Source organism: Eutrigla gurnardus (genome assembly GCF_963514095.1).
Source record: "Eutrigla gurnardus genome assembly, chromosome: 7".
Taxonomy (NCBI): Eukaryota; Metazoa; Chordata; class Actinopteri; order Perciformes; family Triglidae; genus Eutrigla; species Eutrigla gurnardus.
In genome coordinates this window covers 24,358,858-24,383,425 of record NC_139921.1, presented here as the reverse complement: position 1 = coordinate 24,383,425, position 24,568 = coordinate 24,358,858, and the positions used below count along the sequence as shown (strand labels likewise).

The window sequence follows — 24,568 nt, the reverse complement described above, 5'->3', positions numbered from 1 at the left end:
ATTATCTCTAATAATGGAATAAATGGAGACGCGCCAGCTGTTTGAGAAGAAATAAAAATGTAAAAAGACAGGGTACAATCTATAAAGATGATGATGTGATGCAGAAGTCGACATCAAAAAAGTACATCACCGACGGCAGCCGGAAGTGATGTAAGCGGTGCATACATTGTAAGAGAGGAGGGAGAGCATCATCCATCCTTAAATGGCGTTTATGCAGAAACCCAGACGATGTGTGTCGACAGCAAGCGTAGAGCCGGGATGTAAAACAAGGAACTTAAATTTGGAGGAAGCTCCGAGCTGAAGAGAGGATTTTCCCCTTTTGCTCTCACTTTTACTTTAAACGTGTGACGACGCTTCGCATTCAAATATAGGAACGTCAGCAAAAAACAACGTTGCCATAAGATTCCTGTAATACGCCGACTTCAGGCCGACTGGATTTATTGAGAACCGACAGTTTCTTGGTGAACACCTTGCTGTCAAAGGGCCCACCTGATCCATAAACCTCAAACACCGACACCTCTTCTAAAGGCAGGAAGGAATCTGGCAGCTGAATTGATTTTTGTGTTCTGAGCTGCTGCCGGTTCCGTATGTGTTTCAGGATTACATAAAAATACTCCACAGCGGATCAAGAGCGTAACTCTCCGACAGAAACCCTCGCGAGTCGCCGCAGCGTGAACTCATCCCGTTCATCACACAATGTGGCTTGACAACTATTTGAGAAAGTACCCATCATCCCCCTGGTGGGGGCCGGGGGGGTGACTCATCCAGTATGGCTGCCACTCCATCAGGGCGGGTCCGGCTCCGCCTCCCGGCTCGTAACTCTCCGTCTGCACCTCCACCTCTGATCTGGGCCGCTAAGTCTTCCTGTGTCACGGTGCCTTGTCTGCCTGACTGACAGCTCTGACAGCATGATGGGTTGGAGAGGACTCCCCCCCCCAACTCCCGCCGCCATGAGGTTTTAAATCCGCCCTGCACCCACGCCGTCTACATGCACCGCCGCTCCCTCTCTCTCCCCAGGAGGGCTAAAATCCCATCATCCCTCTCCGTCAGCCGCTGCTGCACCCCCCCTTCCTCATTAGCATAATATTCCCATTCCCTTGCCGCGTCACTCCTCCCGTATCAGACTAACTGCTCTGGGAATCACATGGGGGGATATGCCGCCTCCATCGCGCTCAGTCTGACGACTTTTCTCACCATTGGCTTTGCTCTCTCCCTCTCCCCCCCCCTCTCTCTCCCCCCTTAATGCCTTTGATTCCGCCGCCTGAATCCGACGACTCCATCAGGAGGTCCCAGAGAACGGAGGAAGGAAAGAGATGTATGAATGAGACGGAGAGTAAATGTGGAAGAGATGAAGTGTGGCGGCGTCTGCTTTACACGGCCGACTGGCTCACACCACTTACCCCCGATGATCTATAAGACGTTTACAGTACCACTTTTACCCTTCATGTGACACACACACACCAACACACACACACACACACACACACACACACACACACACACACACACACTCCACAGGTTGTAGAATAAAAAGGTGTCAATTTCTTCAAGACACATTTAACACACCTGGATGCATCCACGACTCCAACCGTAGCTCTCTGCAAAGACCACAGACTAATGAGGGGAGTCATGGTGGTCCGTGCTGGAGAGAGTGAGTGTGAGGGGTGAGACGAGGGGTGAGACTTGATCTCCTCCACAGCAAAGTTGCTCGTCTTTCACCGTGATGCAGCTGCAGGATCACCATGCATGCATCAACTCTTGTTTCTTTAGCAGCATGCTTAACAGCATGAGCAACATAGAGGAGGAGGAGGAGGAGGAGGAGGAGGAGGAGGAGGAAGTGGGCCAAGCACGCCCTTACAGTCGGTGACCTTGTCCTGAGTTGCCCGTTGCCTCGTCCCTCCTCTTAGACTGATTGCTGCTGGCTGCTGCTGCGTTGAAGGACTTACTTAACCCCGTCTAGCCAGGCGGGAAGAAAGGAAACATTATGTCCTACAGCTACCTGAATGTCGGCTCGTAGCCGCCGCTGTGCTGCGGCGCCCCCTGGCGGCTCCAGAAATGAGTGGTTTTTTTAGGGGCAGTTTGGCCTCAGAGTCCAAAACACACCGAGTGAAACAAACCGAGCAACAGCAACTCATCAAGGCAACAGCAGGACAGAACCGCCACAAACACGCATTTAAATAAAAGCAGACGTGTGAACTCACCTGTCTGGGGGGGCTCGTGCGCAGTGACGTCGTCCCCAATCCGCGCGTGGTTGCCATCACGTTAATTCCCCAGTAACAGTCGAACTCTGGTGTTAACGTGAGTTTCCTTTGCGTTGCAACAGAGGTTTTGTTGTACAAACTCCTGTTGCAGGTCGATTCCCGCGCACGCGCAGTAAATCACCGGGGGCATTTAAAAGTTTGGTTAAGTTAAATGCGCGCGCGTGTCGTCAACGTCACGGGTGTGTTTGATATGAGTCACCGAGTGTGCCCGCCGAGCATTAACCAACACATGCACAGCACCGCCCCCCACTCCTCGCCCCTCGGTGTGTGCAGGTAAACGTGTCGAACCCACGTCATTCAGCGTGTCAGCTGACCGCAGCCCTTTCTCTCTTCTTCTACGTCATTATTTAGAGAACATTTGTCATTATACTGAGAACGAAAAAAACAAGAGACTTTAATGAGAAACTTACCCAAAATAATGACAAACTTTCAAACTTTCATGAGAAACTTTCCCCCAAAAAATAAACTTTCGTAAATTAACGTTTTAACATAATATTTGCATCTTATATTTTCCTCGATATCATCCTGAAAAGCCCCAGACATATTGATGATGTGTCTGAACCCTCATTGGTATTCTGGAGGTAAATCTTAACGCACACACAGGTGTCGTTGTAGAAGCACCATGTGGACAGCAGGGGGCAGCAGACTCCTGGTTACTGCTCGGCCTGCATCAGTGATGGAAGAAGGGCAGCTTTAGAGAGGCAGTAACAGTGAAAGTGGGGTGTGTTGTTTTCCTCGTTTAAACTTTTTTTGGTCCAAGTTTCTGATTGGTTGCCCCCCCCCTGAAGCGTCCCATATAAAACCCACGAGGATGTGAAAGCTTCATTCTTCAGAAGTGCACAGCTCCACTGATGGACTTTACGACCTACGGAGGGGAGATTTAAACTTTGAACTCTGGATTAACCTGTATGGTGGAATATCGACTCTATCATTATAGTTCATATTGATAAACACCTCCAGCCGCAGTTTGAAGGCTCCTCCAGCGGTTTGTGAACAGCTGGTCCTCTCTGACGCACACTTTGCGCCATGGCCAACTCGTGCCTCCAGCTGAGCGGCTTCCTCGTCAGCTGCCTCGGCTGGCTGGGCGTCGTGATCGCGACGGCCACCAACGACTGGGTGCTCATGTGCAAGTACGGCCTGAACACGTGCAAGAAGATGGACGAGCTCGGAGCCAAGGGCCCCTGGGCGGACTGCGTCATCTCCACGGGCCTGTACCACTGCGTGTCCCTGACGCAGATCCTGGACCTGCCAGGTACATGCCGAATTACATTTCGGTTGATTTATACCACCTCTTCTTTTGAAATGAAAAACACCCACAAGCTGTGATGCAAAGTTCCCTTTTTTGTAATGTGTGTGTTTCTGCAGCCTACATCCAGACGACTCGCGCCCTGATGATCACAGGTTCGATCCTGGGGCTCCCGGCGGTTGGGATGGTCCTCATGTCCATGCCCTGCATCAGCCTGGGCAGTGAGCCGCAGGCGTCCAAGAACAAGCGCACCGTCCTGGGAGGGGTGCTCATGCTCGTCGTCGGTAAGAGTCCCAACACAGAATATTGAGGGTCAGATTGTTTTTGCACCCACGTGCACACGCCTTCCTGACCGTGACCTTTCAACCCCACCTCAAACGCTTCCAAGCTGCTGAGAGCAGAGGATGTTGAAAATGAGCGTTTCCTCCCAGGGGTGCACACATATGCACACACACATTATCCCCCCCCCCTACTACAGATCCCATCACATTCCTGTCCTCCACCTACTCTCATCCACACCTCCCTTTGTCCTGAGACACATGGAAATCCACTCCCTGATTTCGCCACTTCACTGTGCTTTTAAATATTTGTCCGGTGCTGCAGCACTTTCCGACGCCCGCGTCCCTCAAATCAAACTTCCACACCTGCGTCGGACTTTTCCACCGCCCACGTTTGTTTCCACAGCAGAGCTGCTCCCAACATGTGGCGGTATCCGTGACCCAAACAACACAAGACTTAAATATTCCATATTTGTGTGATGTTTTGACCATTTTGCCGCCATACTGGCAGCAAATTCAGTCCAACTCTAATTGTTTTTCCAGCCGTGTCCTCTGAAGCGTAATTTGGGAAACTTTCAGGATTTGTACTTTCTAGTGTATTAAAATCATATTAATGGTAAAAGGATTTCATGAGCGTGGGTTGGCCTCGGGTATACATACTCGCACAAATCTAATAATGCGTCCCCCTTGGACGTGTGAGGATTTCAATATTTGTGCAAAACTGAGATCCGGCCTCTCTTCTGTAGTTCAACTAATATCACTGCACACATTCCTCTGTGGCTTGTTGAGGAACCAACCAGAATAAACACGTAGTAGTTCCCACAGCATGCAGCCATTCATCTATCCCAGCCTCGGCCATGCTCATGCAGAGTGCTTTCAGATGTGCCATTTTGCATCCCGTGTTTAGTAACATCTTTCTGCCTGTTATCCGGTCACTTTGGCACTCTTCGGTATGACGGTGACACAGCATGCACGCGCACCAGCAGGATGTATCTGCACCATTTTGCATCCCTAGTTTGATCATGTAAGGTTCCCCTTTAAAGAATGCACCGTGTGGACATGCAAGACGTGCTGTTTGTGTGCGTATATAATATTCAGCAGCATTATTTTGCATCCCCAATCAATATACACTTTGTGTTTTTACATACAGGTTTTTTATTTTAGTTCATTTGTGTATGTGTGTGTGTAGGTAAATTCAGCAATGCCATTTTGCATTCCCAATCTAGTTTACTTTTGAGTGTCTGTTTTTATATAGTTTGTACTGCTTTTATTTGCACCATTTTGCATCCCGCGTCTTATGATGTAATTTGTAACCTAACGCTGTGTATGTTTGTGTGTATTTGTCACATCCAGCAGCACCATTTTGATCCCACTTTGAATGCGCTTGGTTTCCAGGGTAACCTTTGTGTGTGTGTGTGTTGCTTTGGGGAGGTTTGTATTCCCTATGTAACTATTTGTTTCCCCTCAGCGATGTGTGGTATGGTGTCGACGGTGTGGTTTCCCATCGGCGCTCACCACGAGCACGGCCTCATGTCCTTCGGCTTCTCCCTCTACACCGGCTGGGTGGGCTCCGTCTTCTCCCTGCTGGGCGGGTGCATCCTCACCTGCTGCTCCTCAGACTCCTCCTCCTCCTCCTCTCGCTCCTTCCAGGACAACAACCGCTTCTACTACTCCAAACAGGGAGCCGGCGGCAACGCGCCAGCAGCCCCCTCCACCAATCACGCCAAGAGCGCCCACGTCTGAGGGTGGGAGGCTGTAGTTTGTATATAGACATACACACTAGCACATACACACAGTTACATGCAAACCTACACCGGAAGAGAAGGAGACACATAAACACAGTTTAAACTTCATTGGAGGAGCACACGAGCACACACGAGAGAGACATTCACACAGCAAACAAAGACTGTTTTTGTTGGAGCTCGTTTTGGCGTCCCGACGCTCATCTAGCAGCCTCCTCGTGTCGGGCGTGGCATGGACTCCCTGCTCTTACAGAACGAGCACCAGAGTAACGACCAATCACCCGAGGCTTCGTGGACACTGATATTGATGTTCTGTTTTTCCACGTAGATGCTCCCGAGGAGGAAATATTAGCGTCCTCGTTTTGATACATGTGTTTTTTAAATCATATTACCCATGATCTATTGTTCCGATGAGAGCAGGGTGTCTGAACACGTGGTTATTAACATTGTTTATGTTCATTGATTTTTGTTTGACAGTATTGTACAACTCTGGAGTACATTTGCCTCCTGAGTGATGGACCTGATTAAAAAGAAACGCAGCACTGTTTTTTTTCCAGCCACTGCAGGATGACGGCAACATAAATCTCCCACGGAGCCTCAGCCGGCAGTGTTACTGTACTGGAGCCTTAGTGTTTGCACCAACTCGGCAAAAAAATGTGTTGTTAGAGAGGACCAAACCTTAACCTTTTGTTCATGAAAGTATTTCATAATCCAAACTTTACTAACTTGGCTTCTGTTTTGAGTTTCACGGTGTGACGAAGAAGCACCTTATCCTGCCGTTTTACATTTTACATACACAACGGGTAGCTGAAATTAGGTTTCTACCAAAAAACAAATCAGTATTATGTAGATTAGCTTCTGTTGTGATGTGATGACTTGAATGTTCAATATCTCAATAGTGCTTTCCGACTCCGATCCGCGCCGAAGCAACATTAGCTGGTTATTTATTGTTTCACTGATGTGCTGTTGTTTGATTTTCTATAATAAAGACAAAACCATTTCTCTTACTCCGTCTGGGTGTTGTGAACGCGTGTGATGTCATCACTGGGCGTCGTGTATGAGTCCGTGTTTGTCTCAATGTGAGCAGAGAACGATTAACAATACATGAATTGTTATTAATGACCTTGAGTTTTGTCAGCACGCCCCGCACACACACACACACACACACACACACACAATGCAACAAAAAAGGATAATTGTGTCCAGTGTGAGGCTGACTGTGTGCTCCTCTGTCCATATCAAGGTCACTCAGTCATATAATAGATATCACATAATAAAATGTGTGCAATCTTGTTGTCCTCGACTTATCTTAACACACACACACACACACACACACACGTCGTCATGTCGGTGTGTGTTTTCCCTGAAATGTGATGCTGTTCCAGGCACAGAGCCATCCAGAACACCAGTGGGAGGCTAGTGGGCAACCAGGCTGTCCTGTATTACTGAGAGACATGGCAGTGTTATGATATGCTCTAATAAAACATCGCTATCTGAAGTCTCTATCCGCCGGCTCAACACTGAGATATCCCATCCCTTTCCAGTAATTATTATTTATGTTTTATGTGTATCTGTCCGTCACCCTGGCTTGTCTATTTTCTACTCCGGTTTAAAATGTCCCGATTCATTTCCCAGAATACCGTTCAGCAACACCCAGAGAACAGCCGTGACCCCTTTCCCTTTCAGCTGCATCGTGTTCCTGTGTAGGAGGTGAGAACAAAAATTGCCACGGTAACAAGAGAACAATACAACGAGAGCTCAGTCGATCAACGGTCAACATGAGTTTCATAATGGAGCTCTGCTGCTGCTGGACCAGTGGGTTTGTTCTGGATTCCACTCGCTTGTGAAGAGTCAACGTGAAACCCTCGCTCTTTGGTTCTTAGTGAGAGAACCATAGCTTCATGTACGTCAACGGGAAACCCTGAGAACTGATCTAAAGGTTCCCTGCTGAGATTCTGTTTACAACCTTGAGGCCCAGCAAACCTGCTCATTTAATTTCCATATTGATAAAGTTCATGCATCCAGTTTTCCATGCCCCCTGAGCTGACACCATCCCTTTAAGTCTAGCGCCCTCTGCTGGAACCCTCCAACGTAGCAGCTGCACATGTGTCACACCGCATAGCTCGAGACTTTGTCCCAGCCTTCATTAAATAGCCTTGGTGAACACTGGCAGGGCTAGTTCCCAAACTATGGACATACCGAGCTAACCGCTAACATGCTAGCCAGGCAGGAACATGCTAAGGCTAAGTCAGTAAAAAAAAGCCTTCAAGCTAGCTGAAGGGTATCTTAAAGCAAGCTAGTTGAAGCGTAACTTGAAGCAAGCTAGCTGAAGGGTTGCTTGAAGTAAGCTAGCTAGAGCGTAGCTTGAAGCAAGCTAGCTGAAGGGTAGCTTAAAGCAAGCTAGCTGTAGGGTAACTTGAAGCAAGCTAGCTGAAGCGTAACTTGAAGCAGGCTAGCTGAAGGGTAGCTTGAAGCAAGCTAGCTGAAGGGTTGCTTGAAGCAAGCTAGGTGAAGGGTAGTTTGAAGCAAGCTAGGTGAAGGGTAGCTTGAAGCAAGCTAGGTGAAGGGTAGTTTGAAGCAAGCTAGCTGAAGGGTTGCTTGAAGCAAGCTAGGTGAAGGGTAGTTTGAAGCAAGCTAGCTGAAGGGTTGCTTGAAGCAAGCTAGGTGAAGGGTAGTTTGAAGCAAGCTAGGTGAAGGGTAGTTTGAAGCAAGCTAGCAGAAGGGTAGCTTGAAGCAAGCTAGCAGAAGGGTAGCTTGAAGCAAGCTAGGTGGCTTCGGAAGCTTTAAATAACAAGTGATGTCACGCTTTGGTTTGGTGCTATCGAGACGGTCAAACACCTAAATCAGTACGTCGAAACACACTGTAGCTAACGTGACAATCTGCCAATCCTCGTTCACGTCGTTTTAAAATCCGTTGTGTTTGGATGAAGACTTTAAGTTTGGATACCATCAGCTCAACATGGACATGAAGTATGTAAATGTGACCCAACGTACAGTATTCATTATAATATTCAGAGCAGGAAACATTTAAAAGAAATGAGCAAGGCTTTTTTGGTATTTGCAATAAACAGCTTTCATTGTTGCATGGAAGATATATTAACAACTCAGCAAAAACAGTGCACCCAGGAGCAAAAATAACCACACATATGGAAGAAACCATTAAAAAAACACATCTACATTATACAGCTTTGTGCCAAAACATAAAGAAGGGAAAACAAGGAATATCTAGTCGTTCGCGCGAGAAGCCAATCGGAACAAGTCTGACACACACTGACTGACACTCGGCCACAGCGAATACAGAGCACAGGAAGAACATGGCACACCTTCTCCGAGACCAAAGAAACACATTGAGCTGACTTTCAAAGCAACAGTGGCGATATTCGATTGAAGTGCGTCGTCTAAACCCTTTATAGAATCGTATTAAAATAGTTGTTTTCTGTAGCGCTACTCCTAAAACCTTCTACGGTCCTATTGACGTCTAGAGCGATCATTTTGGAAATCCTTCAAAAAGGAAAGGATTGAGGTTTATAAATGAGTCTACGGTTGTTAAAAATAGATTTTTGAGCGGTTTCTCCCAGGCCTCGTTGTGATTCAACAAAAACACACAGAGGTGACGGCTGATCACAGCAGGAGGACCTGTGGACGGAGACAGCTGTAGAAAAATAGCTTTTTTTACGTCAATCTTCTACTTTATTTTTTTTTCTCGCTGCCGGACGAATTGATCTGCTGTCGTCAATGACGCCAATACTTTCAATCTTTCAACGAAATACTTTGCAATAGGATTTTTAAAAATGCTCATCTCACTGAGAGAGAGAGAGAAAAAAAAACGGACATTAGTAGCTTATTAGCAGACCCCCCAGAAAACACGGTTAGCTCTGTTGCTAAGTGATTCACTTGGAAAAACGACGTTCTCCTGTATGTGAAAGTAAACTTTGGCTTGAGTTGTTGAGAGGACAGGAAGTAGGCGTTCTGTAAGGGGGGATGCCAGAGGAGGCATCCTGTGTGTTTGCTACATGTTGGACTCCCTTTTCCACCTGGCTGAGGGCATTAAACAGAATCCAGCAAATAATCTTCTTTCAGCCCACAGAATTACGTGTTTCACATAATATAGCATTGTAATGTATAAGAAGGATCCCGAACAATGAATGTCTTTTTGAAGTTTAAATCCTCCCGGAGCACGGAGGCGACGTCGCCCGGGTACGCGATCCAGGCCCAGGTACGCAATCCAGGCCCAGGTACGAGATCCAGGCCCAGGTACGAGATCTAGGCCCAGGTACGAGATCCAGGCCTGCGGCGCGTCTCGTAGCAATCAGTCACCGCATGCAAGTACGACATTTACGGTCCGGCCTCGTGCATGACGGCATGCTGCACATTCACCAGACACATTGAGGCGCAGGCATAGAGCACACACACACACACACACACACACACACACACACACACACACACACACACACAGAGCAGGTAATATAGAGAGCTGACTGTACAGTCAAGTGTCAGAGAGGCAGCGCCTGAATTCGCCACCTTGTTTTGGCTGAATGCAGATTGCCTGGATTCTTTTGGCTGAGTCGGGGGGTATTTGGCTGAATGACAATGCAATATATGTTTGGATGTGTGTGTGTGTGTGTGTGTGTGTGTGTGTGTGTGTGTGTGTGTGTGTGTGTGTGTGTGTGTGTGTGTGTGTGTGTGTGTGTGTGAGAGATACAAATGCTTTAGGATGCTTTTCCCGACCCTATCACCAGAAATAACGTTGGTATTGGACAATTCTGCACATCGCCCATGCATAGGACGTATTATTGTATCAAATGGCGAAGGAGAAAATGTTTGGTAAATGTTTATTACACTACAGGAAGGTACCTACGTTATTATTATTTACATCTTTATTTATTTTTTGGGCCAAAAAGGTATTCGAATTTAAAATATATCTAGTTTAAAAAAATTAGAGTTTCAGCTACACATCATCTACAACTTTCAACTGCAGAATGGAAGCTCACAGCTAATACGGAGGACATGACCTCAACGTTAGCTACGGCCATGATTGGTGAGCACTCCGTCTCCGGGGCAACAGCCCTCCACCCTCACGTTCCACGGAAAGAGCTGCAGAATCATCCAATACCAGCGGGATTTCTCACAAGTTTGTTGGGCCGGGACCATGATCGCTTCACTGGAGGACACCCAGGGTTCTATTATTACTACTACTACTACATGAAGTGTGGGTGGATGCGGGAGGAGCAGGTGGGGTTGGCGTGGCATCCTTAGATTTAGTGCATTAGACAAATAAGGCTTCCCTGGAAAGGGACAGATGCAGCAAGTGAGGGGCAAGAGGGGAAGGTCAGAAGGAAACGGGACCTACAGCAGCAGCTATTGTAGACGAGCCTCGACCTAACAACATATCGGTGTGCTATTTGGTGCTAAGATCCCTCACGGTGCCACGAGTGCATACATTCTGAGTCAAACCCATCGACTTGGCCACGACCTTCACACTGAGCTCTACAGGACCGCGGTTTGATTTGATTGATTTTCACAATAGGGGTGCAGCAACAGTGTAAATAACATGTCAGAGAGCGGGACGCCGGCTACATGAGGAGGCGGGACAGGGAGGTGCACCAATCAGGAGAGAGATAACAGGCACCCTGAGGTGAAACGGGAGCTCCGTGGATCATCAGGCCTTTAAAGTCCTGTGACTTTAGAGGGGCAACTCCCTGCTGACATGGCTGGATGGCATCTGGAGCAGGGTGAGGTGGAGATGGAGGACGAGTCGGCTGGAAGAGCGAAGGAGCGGTGGAAGATTTAAAAAGGAGTTCAAAGCAAAGGAGCAAGAGAGATGGAAGAGGAGGAACTGTATTTCAGTCCACCAAATTCCAGCCTCTGGTAAACGTGAAGAACGCCATCAGCGGAGAGAAACGCACACATTCATCACAATGAAGCAGCAGGTTGTCGACTGGGATTCAACCTCTCTCTCTCTCTCTCTCTCTCTCGCTCCGTTACACCCTCCCTCTCTCCTCTTTTTTCCTTCCTGGATGTAAATGTGGTATTTTGCACCGTGAGCTTCATGCCGGGGTTCAGATACCTACATATAACACAGTAAAACAACCAGAAAACACACTTTATATCCACACACACACACACACACACACACACACACACACATGATATCAATGTAAAAGGTGGAGTTCGATTGCACACACACACACACAGGCAAAATGAAAGTAGAAAACGGACACATACAGTAGATGAAGGCACTATTGCAAGCAAAGTCCAGGTACTATTTGTGACAGCAAACATCAACCCCTCTCCCAGTCCAGTCCTGATCCCTTGGGCTAGATGTTCAGGGGGGTCAGGGGGAAATGTTTAAACATGGGCTGAAAGATATCTTTGACCTTTTTTGTCTTTCTGTATTTACATGGGGAATAGTTCGGGCTTGAGGCGCCGTCATCTAACTTTCCTGTCCGTCTGTTGAAACAGGAAGCTGATTCATCCTTCATCATCACCCTCTCCTCTCCCGTATCCCGGCAGACTCACGGTGAAAAAGGCTTGCTTCACGGCTCACAGCCGCGTTATGTTTTATCTGCTGCCGTGTCAGCACCTTTCTATCTGGCCTCGCCGGCGTGGGACGTGGACAACAAGCGACCGTGACAAAGACACTTGACCTTGACGTCCTGGTTTGCCGTGAGCTGGGGGAGTCAGGTGAATGAAAACCGCTCCGCTGCCAAGAAACCATCTAGCCCAAGGGTTAGACACACTGACAAATACACACACATACACACATGCAGGCATGCACACGCACACACACACACACACACACACACACACACTACTCCCCCTCCCATCCCCAGGCAGCAGACAAGGCAGTACATTCAGGGTAACACAGAGTCAGTCCCTTCAGAAGTCCATGGGGTCCTCCTCCGCGAGGCCTTGATTGGGAACGGTCCTGCCTCCAGCTTTCGGCGGCGCGCCGTCGCTTTCGGGTTTGGCCTCGGGGGGCGGGGTGAGGCCCGACCCCGCCGCCGGCGCACCCCAAGGGTCAGTGGTGGGCGGGTAGAAGTCGTCCTCGAAGCCGCAGAAGCCCTCGTCCACGCCTTGGTCGTAGCGCTGGTAGGTGGAGGCGTGCACCTCGTTCTCCCGGGCGGTGATCTCCAGCGTGCTGTGCCACATGCCGTAGCCGAAGTAGATGATCACACCTGCAGGGACGCAGGCGGAGATGAGCGGACATCGCCACAGCTCGCAGCACTGTTTCAGGATAACATTCTAACACATCCCTGTCATTTAAAAGCAACGCATCCCACAATGTGTGAGTCGGGAGAACATAAAATGTGTTTGTGCCTTTACATAAGCAGTACAAAGCAGCAAAGATGTGATAGAATGGTGAGTCAGAGCATCACATGAAGACAAATACAGATGGACAGACAGATACAACCGAGGCAGGAAAGAAAAGTGAAATGAGACTTCCTTGCTCTTTCATTAAAAACAAACAGTAAGTGAGACGCACTACTAGAGTTTACTGAGCCTCAGGTCAACACAGCTCCCATCCCTCCAGGGTGAAGTCTTATCATCTGACAATAAAAGCCACATAACCGAGCCGCGAGACGACCCATCGGTGTCTTACCCACGATGCACCAGATGGAGAAGCGTATCCAGGTGATGGCGGACAGTTTCAGCATGAGGTAGATGTTGACCAGCATGGCTGACGCGGGGACGAAGGGCACGCAGGGCGCCATGTACGGCAGCCGCTTGGGGTTCTCGGGCTGCTGGAGGATGATGATGACGAGCAGAGCGAGGAAGATGATGAAGGAGATTAACAGCAGCAGAGCCCACCAGCGGCCCTCGGCGATGCTGCTCGCTCCTGAAGAAACGAGAAGGAAATAATCAACGCGTGGTTACGTTATCCTCTGATTCCTTTGTAAACGTGTTGTTCTCACCGAAAATGATGAAGGAGCAGAACGCGAAGATGGAGATGAAGAGGAGCAGCACGCACACGGTCACGGTCTTCCCCGTGGCCGGAGTGGGCCGGTCCATCTTTCCCGGGAGGCCCAGGCGGATCCTCAGCGTGTAGTAGCGCGGCCCAATGAGCTTCTTCAGCCGCCGGGACATCCCGCCCTCCGACTCCTCCGCTTCGATGCCGGTGGTCATGTCCACTGTGCCGTAGTTGGGGTGGCTGGCAGTGTAGGCCGTTTTATCCGGTTTGCCTATCAGCATCTCGTTGTCGCCGAGCGACGGCAGGTTTTTGGCTCCGCAGGTGTTGGTGGCCGCGCCGCTGAAATCGTCCAGCTCGCTGGTTGGAGAACAGGCGTCCTTCTCGCACTCGGCCAGGACGCCCTCCTTCCTCTTGTTGTTCTGCTCCTCGGAGAGGAAGTTCACGAAGCCGTGGATGTCGCCCTCGGGCTGGTAACGCAGCAGGAGGACACACAGGCTCACCTGCAGACCAGGAGGAGGGAAGACCCCAGAATCAATCTCTGGAATACATGGATTATTACGGATCAACAGTATGCACTCACCAGGGTGTAGGCCAGCAGGGTTCCTATGGACATCATCTCGATGAGGTCTCGGAGGCTGACCAGCAGGGACAGCAGGGCGGCCAGGAACCCCGACACCACACAGGCCACAGCCGGGGTCTCTGTGTAGGAAGACACATTGGCCAGGAACCTGAACGCACACAAATGAGCTGGTTGAGACTCAGTCATTGAAACACAACGTGCACCACTTAACGCCGTGGACGTACTTAAAGAGCAGGCCGTCCCCCGCCATGGCGTAGATGACCCTGGGCATGGGGAACAGGGAGCCCAGCAGGGACACGGTGAGCCCGGCGATGGAGCCCACCGCCACGATGTACTTGGCGAACATGCAGCCGTGTACGGCAAACATCTCCATGAGCGGGGCGTCGGCGTCGATCTCGTTGTACGGGACCATCAGGGTCAGGATCACGGAAACCTGCAACAAGTAATCAAGTTCTTTGTTATCAAAAACATGGACCAGCCTGGAATATTGCTAAAATACTGGAGAGAGGAGCTGCTCTATCAAATAGGCACCTTTCATTGTCCAGGTAAAATAATATTTAAACCTTTATGTTGATCTCAAACCTCTGCGTGTAGACTTTGGCAGCCGCAGCGTGGAGGAAACCCGACTCAGCAGTTTTCATGGGAAATGTGTATTTTTTCAAAACACATCATGAAATTTTGACGAAGATCACGTGATACGATTGAAATCCCCAGAAAAGCAATCAAACGGACCTCGCAGGGAGATTATTTCCAAATTCGGAACACCAGCACGCTCGGCATCACACCGCCCCCGCTTCCCTCCCGTGTGATGTCATGTGTGTGATTTCCATCCTCACGTCTGACGTGTGAACGCATGCAGAGCCATCTGTCGCAGCGCTGCGCTGGAAAGCCGGGATTTACTTGAACAGATTGCAGAAAAAGAGAGGAATGAAAAAAAAAAAAAAAAAAGGCTCACAGAGGGGGCAGATATGGAGATCATTTCCCTTCTTCTGTAGTAGCCTGGTGACCTTTAACCCTTCGTCCAATCCAGGGCACAGGCTGGTTGTGTGTGTGTGTGTGTGTGTGTGTGAGAACCAGTCAGAGGCGAATGTACTAATCTAGAGGGAATCCTACAACAAATCCCGGTTTAACATATTTGTTTGAGTGCCAAGCCGATCCCAAACTGCATCCCACGGAGCCCGGTTCAGCTCGCCGTCGGCTCATTTTCAGCTCACACACTCATGCGTTTCCCTGCAGCGGTGAGGGTTCCCCAACGGCACCTCCCTCGCTCCCTCCTGGGTGGGATGTTATGGTCGAACGCCCACTTCGGAGTGAGGATGTGGGAAAAATCCAACATGGGAAGACAGTCGGTGTTTGGTGATTTCTGGATGGAGCTCCACTCACTGGAGTGTGTGGCGTGTCATGTGCTAATGATTCCTCTTCATTTTAAATGCCTAAAGAGTGAGACGGATCAAAGAAGACGGAGATTAAGAGGAGCTGAGGAGTTCGATTGGAGCATGAGGGGAATGGATGCGACTGGAGACGAGGCTTTCAAAGAGAAGAAGTGGAGTTTTGAAGTTAATGCAGAGGTTTGGCCCCTCAGGCAATGCTGAGAACTTCTCCCTCCTGATAGGCTGCCGGTACACGGTACCCATAGCAACAACCATCCGGCAGGAGCGCGGCAAAGTCAGAAATGTGCTCGGCTGAATAATGCGTGAAGATGAGACGCACGCCCACACAGTCGGGAGGCGTCTCCATGTCTGATCTCTCAGCCTCAACGTTGATACGAACTGGAGAGATGAGGAACCCTCAACATGCAGGCTGTGAAAATGCGTCATCTTAACGCTGAAACGAACAATTCTGCCGCAAAATAGTGTCAACAAAACGGCCAAAACATGAACTGAAAAACTGAAAAAAACAAACCTAACAAACAAATCCTATTCGTCTGTGAAATAAAACTGTGTTTTTCCCCGTTATCTCGCCTCATTATCAAACTGTTTGTGCCAAAATGCATTGAAATGAGCCGTGAAAAGGCTGTTTAGTGACTTTGAGTAAGAAGAACTCCGCGTCCTCACGCTGATGGAGGGAAAACCGACGCTGTCTGTCTGCGGGCGTAACTCACGGAGACGTAGGCAGTGAGACAGGTGATGAGCGAGGCGGTGATGGCGTAGGGGATGGAGGTGTTGGGACTCTTGGCCTCCTCTCCGGTCGTGGCGATGATGTCAAACCCGATGAAGGCGTAGAAGCAGGTGGCTGCACCTTGCATCACCTGGAGCAGAGAGACCATTAATGCTCTGACTTGTGCATTACTTCAGAATGTGTGTGTGTGTGTGTGTGTGTGTGTGTGTGTGTGTGTGTGTGTGTGTGTGTGTGTGTGTGCGTGTGCGTACCCCAGACCAGCCGAAGGGCAGGAATTGTCCACCCTCCCAGTTCTCCCCGTTGACGAAGAAGAGCCCGGCGATCATCATGAAGACCCACACCACCAGGTTGATGACGTTCAGCACGTTGTTGAAGCCCAGGGAGTTCTTCACGCCCAAGGCCACGATGACCGTCACCAGCAGGGCGATGAGCAGCGCCAGCAGGTCGGGGTACGACTGCTCCCCTTTCCCTGGAGGGGAACACGCTCATCATCAGTGTCACAGTCGCTTCTTGTTTCCACATTCTGTGGCCTTTCGCTTCCTCAGTTGCAGCTTCAAATGTGACTTTGTGTTGCTGCGTTTTACAAAGTCATGAATGAGCATTCAAGTAGGCCATTACCGCCCACTGTGGACCATTTAAATAACACTTCAAACAATGCTCCTGAACTGGAAACTCATACAAGGTAGATTTCTGTTACTGCAAAATATCTAACTACACACAATCGGCTAAAAAGTAACATTACAGTGAGACGCAGGGCTTGTTGCGTGATATATTATTAAACATTATTATTTCAACAGGCTTATTATGACAAACAAATCCATCCTCAAAAAGGAGTTTTCCTTTATTACATATCATTTCAGGAAGTTTCACAAAGCGAATAATCCCGTGTTCCATCAGCAGACGTGTTTTTACTCATCGCAAGTAAAAAAACATCCACACATTGTTTTTCACTTGTTTTGGAGGTGGCCTTTGCTCCAGTGTAGAGTCACAGCTAAAGAGACGGCAGGGTCAAGGACACATGATGACTACACACTTTGGGATTTAATCTCCTCTCGAAACATCAAAAGGGACTTTTTCTAAGATTTTGTCTCAGTGTTGCCGAAATGTTGAAATGTGCAACATCACCAAACTATTCCTGTAAAGTGTCCACCGCACTGAAGCGTTACATCAAGCTCTCTTTAGCCGTCACACACAAACTAACGAGACACATTTGCGGCTGAATTCCTCGTGTTCCCCCGCGGCGTGGAGAAACAGACCTTTATCTCCGGCAGGAAAAGCCCAAAAACATTCACTTTCCATTTTGGTGTGGAACAGCTGGCCGCGCGGCTTATCATGTGACCACGACGTCCAACAGGAAGAGACTGTCGGGGCGGGGTCACCCAGATAGACACAGCTGGCACACACAGCAGATATAGTGTTACGCCTGCTTAGCGGGCATTCATCCCCCCCCCCCCCCCCCCCCCCTCGTGGTGCGGTCTACGACCTGGAAAAGTTGCATTCATCGTTCAGGAATCCAAGACGCTACTGTTTCCATGACGACAGGATTTGCAAAACAAAGACGGTTCGGATGCTCCGTGGAAAAATAAACAGATGCAGCCCCCCCCTCCCCCCGGTGACACAGATGACACTGTGCTTCTGTTGCATGCTGGGAAGTAAATTGAGGACAAGGGTTATGAACATTATTGCAAGAAGAGAGAATGTGATTAAATCTGCTTCATCGGGTCATCGAAGCCACACCTTCACCTTCACCAGATCTCATATTAGTCCTGAAACCAAATCATAATGATTTCCAGTCAAAAACGACTCACCCAGGCCGCTGAGCGTTCCGATGTGGGTGATCATGAAGTTGCTGATGCTGTGATTGGCCAGCGAGTCGGCCATGCTGCTGAGGGCCGACGCCCCCGCCGCCGTGCCGATCAGGTACTCCAGGATCAGGTTCCAGCCGATGAAGAAGGCCACGCACTCGCCCACGGTCACGTAGCTGTACGTGTAGGCGGAGCCCGTGGTCTTCGGCACGCGCACGCCGAACTCGGCGTAGCACACGCCTGCGGGAGGAGGAGACACACGCCCAGGTATTAGTCATCACACGGACACGGCTGATTCATGGTATTGATGAACGCATTAAGAAGCACTAAGATATCCCCTGAGTGCCGTTATGTTATTGCTGCGCCCATTTAATGTCTTCGCCCTCGTCCTGAATGTTATTAAAAGGCTCTTCATAGGAACCTTTACATCTGTGGAACCACAGGAACCTCTATCTGTGCATCGTTATTAAATGGCTCTTCATAGGAACCTTTACATCTGTGGAACCACAGGAACCTCTATCTGTGCATCGTTATTAAAAGGCTCTTCATAGGAACCTTTACATCTGTGGAACCACAGGAACCTCTATCTGTGCATCGTTATTAAACGGCTCTTCATAGGAACCTTTACTGTGGAACCACAGGAACCTCTATCTGAATGCATCGTTATTAAAAGGCTCTTCGTAAAAACCTTTACTGTGGAACCACAGGAACCTCTATCTGAATGCATCGTGATTAAAAGGCTCTTCGTAAGAACCTTTACTGTGGAACCACAGGAACCTCTATCTGAATGCATCATTCTTAAAAGGCTCTTCATAGGAACCTTTACATCTGTGGAACCACAGGAACCTTTATCTGAATGCATCGTTATTAAACGGCTCTTCATAGGAATCTTTACATCTGTGGAACCACAGGAACCTCTATCTGTGCATCGTTATTAAAAGGCTCTTCATAGGAACCTTTACTGTAGAACCACAGGAACCTCTATCTGTGCATCGTTATTAAAAGGCTCTTCATAGGAACCTTTACTGTAGAACCACAGGAACCTCTATCTGAATGCATCGTTATTAAAAGGCTCTTCAAAGGAACCTTTAACTCTGTGGAACCACAGGAACCTCTATCTGAATGCATCGTCTTTAAAAGTCTCTTCATGGGAACCTTTACATCTGTGGAACCACAGGAACCTCTATCTGTGCATCGTGATTAAACGGCTCTTCATAGGAACCTTTACTGTGGAACCACAGGAACCTCTATCTGAATGCATCGTTCTTAAAAGGCTCTTCATAGGAACCTCTACATCTGTGGAACCACAGGAACCTCTATCTGTGCATCGTGATTAAACGGCTCTTCATAGGAACCTCTACATCTGTGGAACCACAGGAACCTCTATCTGTGCATCGTGATTAAACGGCTCTTCATAGGAACCTTTACTGTGGAACCACAGGAACCTCTAGAACGCGTGCATGTGTGTTAATAAGCGTCACCTGACAGGATGGAGGCCACGGCGGCGATAATGAAGGACACGATGACCCCCGGGCCGGCCATCTCCTTGGCGACCAGCCCCGACACCACGTACATCCCCGTCCCCACGCAGCTGCCCACGCCCAGCGACACCAGGTCCACCGTGGACAGGACCCGGGCCAGTTTGGTCCCGTGAGAGCCGGTCCCCGTGGTGGAGGACGAGTCCAGCATGGACTCCACGGGTTTGGTCCTGAGGACGCGGGTGGCGAAGGTGTTCCAGGCCGCGCGCCACTGAACCCGCCGAGGGTCGAGCTTCCCGACCAGAGTGGTCATACTGAGAGCTGGAGGTCAGGGGTCACAAAGGGTTTTCACGAGGAAGGGAATCGGAAGGAGATGGGTTTGTCTGCAGCGGTGTCTCTCGTCCCGGTTCAGTGGAGTAACGTCTTAGTTGTCCCTCCACATGGTGAGAACGTTTTTCTGGAAAACAAAACGGCGGGATGGTTTAGTTCCGCAGCGTTTCACAGCACATCGCCTTCTTTAGTACCTGGGCGAGGAAGCGGCTAATTAGCGGTCCTCTCCCTGCAGCCCGGTTGCTATAGTAACCAGGTCATTAGGGACGACAACAGAAGCTAAAACTGCTTTTTTGTTTGTGTAATCATATCCACGTCAATAAACTGTGTACAGTTGATGAATGGTTTTATTCCGAACATGTGAGTAATACAAAACAAATGAAATGAACATGTCTGATGCAACCCTACCCCTTATATACTCAGTAAGTATAGACAACCAAATATACTAGTATAATATAATATATTAGCACATTTAGGTTTCATTCAGTCCTACAGAATAATACACATTTAGGAGTTTACATACAGAAGTCCAGCTTGGGAAGGACACAATAATTAACCTGGTCATTTGTCCAAAACAAGGAATTAAAAACAGGCCGTTTGTTTGATTGTGTGTGTAAACACACTGTCATGGCCGAGCATGAAGCCACTACACTGCCTGTTTGTCCTCGGCTCATAGAATTACAGTAAATCAATAACGTGAATATGTGAATACGTGGGCGGCACATCATTGAACAGAAACACGTAAACGATCGGCGAAACAATCACTGAAGCTCTCCTGCTCAGCCCAACAATGATGCATTGTGGGTGAACGTGTTCTCTCATCGTCCAAGCGGCATTATTAGACGTTTCTAGCGGCTCTGATGAGGTCGTCACATGTCATATGAGTCACTGCTGATGAAAAGAGACTATAACAGTCTCTCTCTCAGCAGCGGACCAACCCTCGCATTCATCCACTTCATTGTTTAAGTTATTGAACAAACACTCAGCTATAATACCAGCCACTCAAACCAGGCTGCAATTACCCGCCTGTTTAACCCGAGTGGGCCGCTATTGTCGCTGCTCTTAGTGTGAGTGTGTGTGAGTGTGTGTGTGTGTGCAGAGGCCATAATGGAACGAGGCCATCATCAGTGTTATTTAACTTTAATTTAATGTCTGCCGTGTCTGAGTTTTACTGTTACGTTTTATGTTCAATGGGCTGAAAACACAACGTTTAAAAGTTAAACTTCTAAGTCGAGGTTTGACTCATGAGTGCTTCATACCGCATCATATTCAAGAATTAATCTGGAAATAATGTTAAATCAAATGGTGGCTCTTTAGTTGGTTTCCACGACGACTATCACTGAGAGGGTGTGTGTGTGTGTGTGTGTGTGTGTGTGTGTGTGTGTGTGTGTGTGTGTGCGATGGCCAGACAGCGTTAACTGGAGACACTGACACCAACTCACGTATCCAATCACACTCACTTTAAAAAAACAGTCTGTTTGAGAACGTCGTGTTTATGAGATGTGTATCGAGTTACACACACACACACACACACACACACACACACACACACACACACACACACACACACACACACACACTGCTGTTCATCATTCCTTATCACAAATCAATGTATGCCAGCGAAGCGTCTGACATTTCCACGTTGAGGTCCGGACCGCCACCTGCCCCCCCCACCCCGGCGGCGAGCTGTTTAAACAGTCGTAGATCAACAATGCGGAGGCGTTGCCACGGCAGCAGCTGTTCATCTGCACGGCGCTGGAAAGCTGACTTCACTTCACTAACACTCCTCCCGGCATATGAAGGTCAGTCTCAAAGCATTTCATGGAACCTGAGCCGTTTCAAAAACAAGTTAAATGGATGATTGTTCCCCAGAGTTATTCTGGTGAGGAGCTCCTCAACGAGACGCAAACCTATGATGTTCGGAGGTCAGTATTACAGTCATCAGGAGCAGTCTGAGCTAACGCTAACCTCCTTATCCATTCCCTATGAACAGAATGAAACATGGGGTTGTGCAGGCGTAGGGTGTGTCCTCTGATCCGGGGCTTACAGTAGCATTGCAGCGTGCCGACGACCTTTTAGTTATACTTTGACATTTGGGATAATAGGTTACGCTTTGCTCTCTTGCCGAGCGTTAGATTAGAAGATCAATACCACCAAGAAAGCAACAAAAATCCCAAAGAGTCGACTATTTCTTTCAGCTTGACCTTCTGTTTGAACATTTTCGTTCCCACTCGTCCGATACGGATGCTTTCACCCGTCCGGGTCAGTATCAGGTCTGAGCAGCTGCTGTGGTATAAAGAGGGATCAAGTCTGCTGACGGACAATAACAAGGACCTTCACCCACACACTGGACTCACTTATATGACCTTCTGTCGTTCTGCTGCCTAACCCTAACCCAAAGGAACCTAAAAATTAAGTAAACCTCTGTTGGGAGTTCATTTTGAAAATAAACTGTATGCATGTAATGAACGGAAACTGTACATTTTATATTCAAACAGCTGGCCATGGAATGACTCTGCGTTCGTTCTTCACAAGAGAAAGTTATACATAAGCACGTGTGAAAAAAAGCAGCGTGAAGCAAATAAAGTGCGGGAGAGAAATAAAGAGACCAAGATTTGGACCGTCATCTCCCAGCATGCAACCTGCCGAGACGAGCAGCGTAATAGGATTCAGGAGGAGAACCTTTCCTCGATATTATATGACTAAACAAACCCCCGTTATCCGAGCTGCTGTTTCACAGATTCGACGGTTGACTCTCTGTCATCGTAATCAGCAGCACCTCCTCGGTATCGGTGTTTCCTCTCCAGACGAGCTGAACACCCATCCTCTAACCGGCCGTGACTAAGCCGTCTCCGTGTCCGCCCCTGCCTGCGTCTCAGTGACTGGATGAGTAACCTGATTGAGCTCTCGTTGCCTTTACAGCAGAGCCGCAGTGGCTTAATCAAGCTGAGAGCTCTTCTGATTCACTCCAACCCAACCTGGCAACCGGCTCGCCCCAGACATATAAAAAAACAAGTCTGGCACGTGGCCCCTGCCGGCCCACTGAGGGACAGGAAGGAGCCGACTCATCAGCGTTGGGATTAAAAGCCCGACTCAGCAATTTTTTGCTTTCTCTCAGTCTTTGGTTTTTGTGCTAATTAGCAAATGCTAACACGCTGAACTAAGATGTGGAACGTATTCAATATTATACATGACAGACAATGAAACCAGCATAGAATATTATATATATATATATATATATGAAATACCATGCCTCGGCTGATCACCAAAGCAGCATATTAGAGTACAGAATGTGAAAACCCCGGCTCCGGGTGAGGAGTCTCACAGACATCAGCAGTAATTGGCCGGTTGGAGAGTGGAGACGGAGTCCTACATTCATCTTCATCTGCCTGACTGACTTCCTGGCTGATCCAGAGCCTGCATCCCGTCCGACAGGCCCAATGAATCCTCGTCCTCGCCAAAGAGGCATCGCTTCCTGCCAGCTTCGATTTTGTCCCCCCCGACTCATCCGAACTCTCTCGTCTGTCTAGTTCCAAAATCTCAAAAGAAAACACTGGATGCTCCCGACGGTTTCGCCAAGATGGCGGCCTGACTGTTAATTAACTGATGGATTATGGATTCATGAGGTCACCACCGGCGAGCTCTCTACATGACAAACAGGGGAAAGTTGATTACAGTGAGTCGGGGGCGCCCACGCCACGTCGGCTTATTAACTCATTATTAATTTACAGAAAGCAAACGAGCGGTGTCCGAAACGGAGGATTTCCTGTTTGCGTCACCAGCTGCCCCCCAACCCCCTGCCACTCTGGTTGCCTAGCAACCAGCTGTTGTTGACAGGTAAGAGAGCTAACAAATGTTGTACAGGATTTAAAGAGTCTTAAAGAGACGGGAGCTAAAATGCAGCATTTCAGAATGAGGTTTATTCAGACGGACATACGGAGAAAAATAAGGACAACCATCACAACTAAGAACAAAAACCTGCCGTCTGACATGGATCCTAACCGCACGCTGCCATCCGAACCCTTCAGTGTCGCGTGTTGATCAACAGGATGACTAACAGACAAATATCAACACAAAACAGCAACTCTCTGCTCAGTTGGCCGTCTCAACACTTTACATATTTGGCTCATATTCTGGCTCTGATTCACTTCAGATTTTTGTGTACTCGGCAATCACTAAACAAGAAAGACTGCAGACATATTGCAGTGCTTGACCGAGCCGTCGGACCGTTCCACTCGTAATGGAACCTTCCACATCCCCATCCATCTTGCCCCGACGCAACACAGTGGGAGCCCGGAGCTGGAAAGCACAGTGGGGAGGAGGGAGATAAAAACACACAGCGTCACTCCCTCCGGCTCGCTGGCTAAGCAGCCACGTCCACGACATCTCCGTCCATGTGGCCTGAAGCTGCAGAAGAAAGGTCCTCTCACGCCCGGAGACGAAGCCTCAACGAGGATGAAGCTCCACTGCAGACACGAAGACAAAGACCCGGCGGCTCGGTGACATCGTGCTGACTCATTCATGGACGAGGAGCTCTCATTGGTCACACTCAGAGATAATGGAGATAGGAAACGTTGCCCACATTTCACCCGCAGTATCGATCCCATTCACTTAAACGAGGAGGATTTAATACCATCAACACGACACGAGTCTCACACAACAGCCTCAACGTTACATCACATTAAAGCTCATCCAGATGATTCTATTGGCCGAGAGGCGTCCCGGCGTAGGAAATGAGCGAATCGCTTTAAATCTCCAAATGTCTCCATCGTTCTGCGTTCTCCTTAGATCCTCCCAGGAACGCTCGCCGTGTTT

General features: G+C 48.8%; 2 protein-coding genes across 2 annotated transcripts; one reads left to right on the top strand and one right to left on the bottom strand.

Moving 5' to 3' along the window:
• Positions 1-3,105: 3,105 nt before the first annotated feature.
• Positions 3,106-6,534, top strand: cldn11a (claudin 11a). Its single transcript, XM_084013174.1, has 3 exons — positions 3,106-3,513; positions 3,627-3,791; positions 5,254-6,534. The coding sequence occupies exons 1-3, from the start codon at positions 3,288-3,290 to the stop codon at positions 5,526-5,528; spliced, it is 666 nt and encodes a 221-aa protein (XP_083869300.1). The 5' UTR covers positions 3,106-3,287; the 3' UTR covers positions 5,529-6,534.
• A 4,177-nt stretch (positions 6,535-10,711) lies between these two features.
• On the bottom strand, positions 10,712-19,883 carry slc7a14a (solute carrier family 7 member 14a). The gene is made up of 9 exons (XM_084013163.1): positions 19,427-19,883; positions 17,949-18,185; positions 16,392-16,609; positions 16,124-16,270; positions 14,247-14,455; positions 14,023-14,170; positions 13,447-13,942; positions 13,134-13,370; positions 10,712-12,708 (listed from the first exon to the last, which is right to left on the bottom strand). Exons 1-9 carry the CDS (start codon positions 19,734-19,736, stop codon positions 12,410-12,412), a joined length of 2,301 nt encoding a protein of 766 aa, XP_083869289.1. The 5' UTR covers positions 19,737-19,883; the 3' UTR covers positions 10,712-12,409.
• Positions 19,884-24,568: the final 4,685 nt, after the last annotated feature.

What these genes read in the sequence shown, in the direction of transcription:
- cldn11a (XM_084013174.1), top strand. Translation starts at nt 3,288, where the DNA reads ATGGCCAACTCGTGCCTCCAGCTGAGCGGCTTCCTCGTCAGCTGCCTC. An exon ending in GCAGATCCTGGACCTGCCAG is followed by an intron (nt 3,514 to 3,626) that starts GTACATGCCGAA and finishes GTGTTTCTGCAG; the next exon opens with CCTACATCCAGACGACTCGC. An exon ending in GGTGCTCATGCTCGTCGTCG is followed by an intron (nt 3,792 to 5,253) that starts GTAAGAGTCCCA and finishes GTTTCCCCTCAG; the next exon opens with CGATGTGTGGTATGGTGTCG.
- slc7a14a (XM_084013163.1), bottom strand. Translation starts at nt 19,736, where the DNA reads ATGACCACTCTGGTCGGGAAGCTCGACCCTCGGCGGGTTCAGTGGCGC. An exon ending in CGTGGCCTCCATCCTGTCAG is followed by an intron (nt 18,186 to 19,426) that starts GTGACGCTTATT and finishes CTCCTCCCGCAG; the next exon opens with GCGTGTGCTACGCCGAGTTC. An exon ending in CCCTGCTGGCCTACACCCTG is followed by an intron (nt 13,943 to 14,022) that starts GTGAGTGCATAC and finishes CCTGGTCTGCAG; the next exon opens with GTGAGCCTGTGTGTCCTCCT.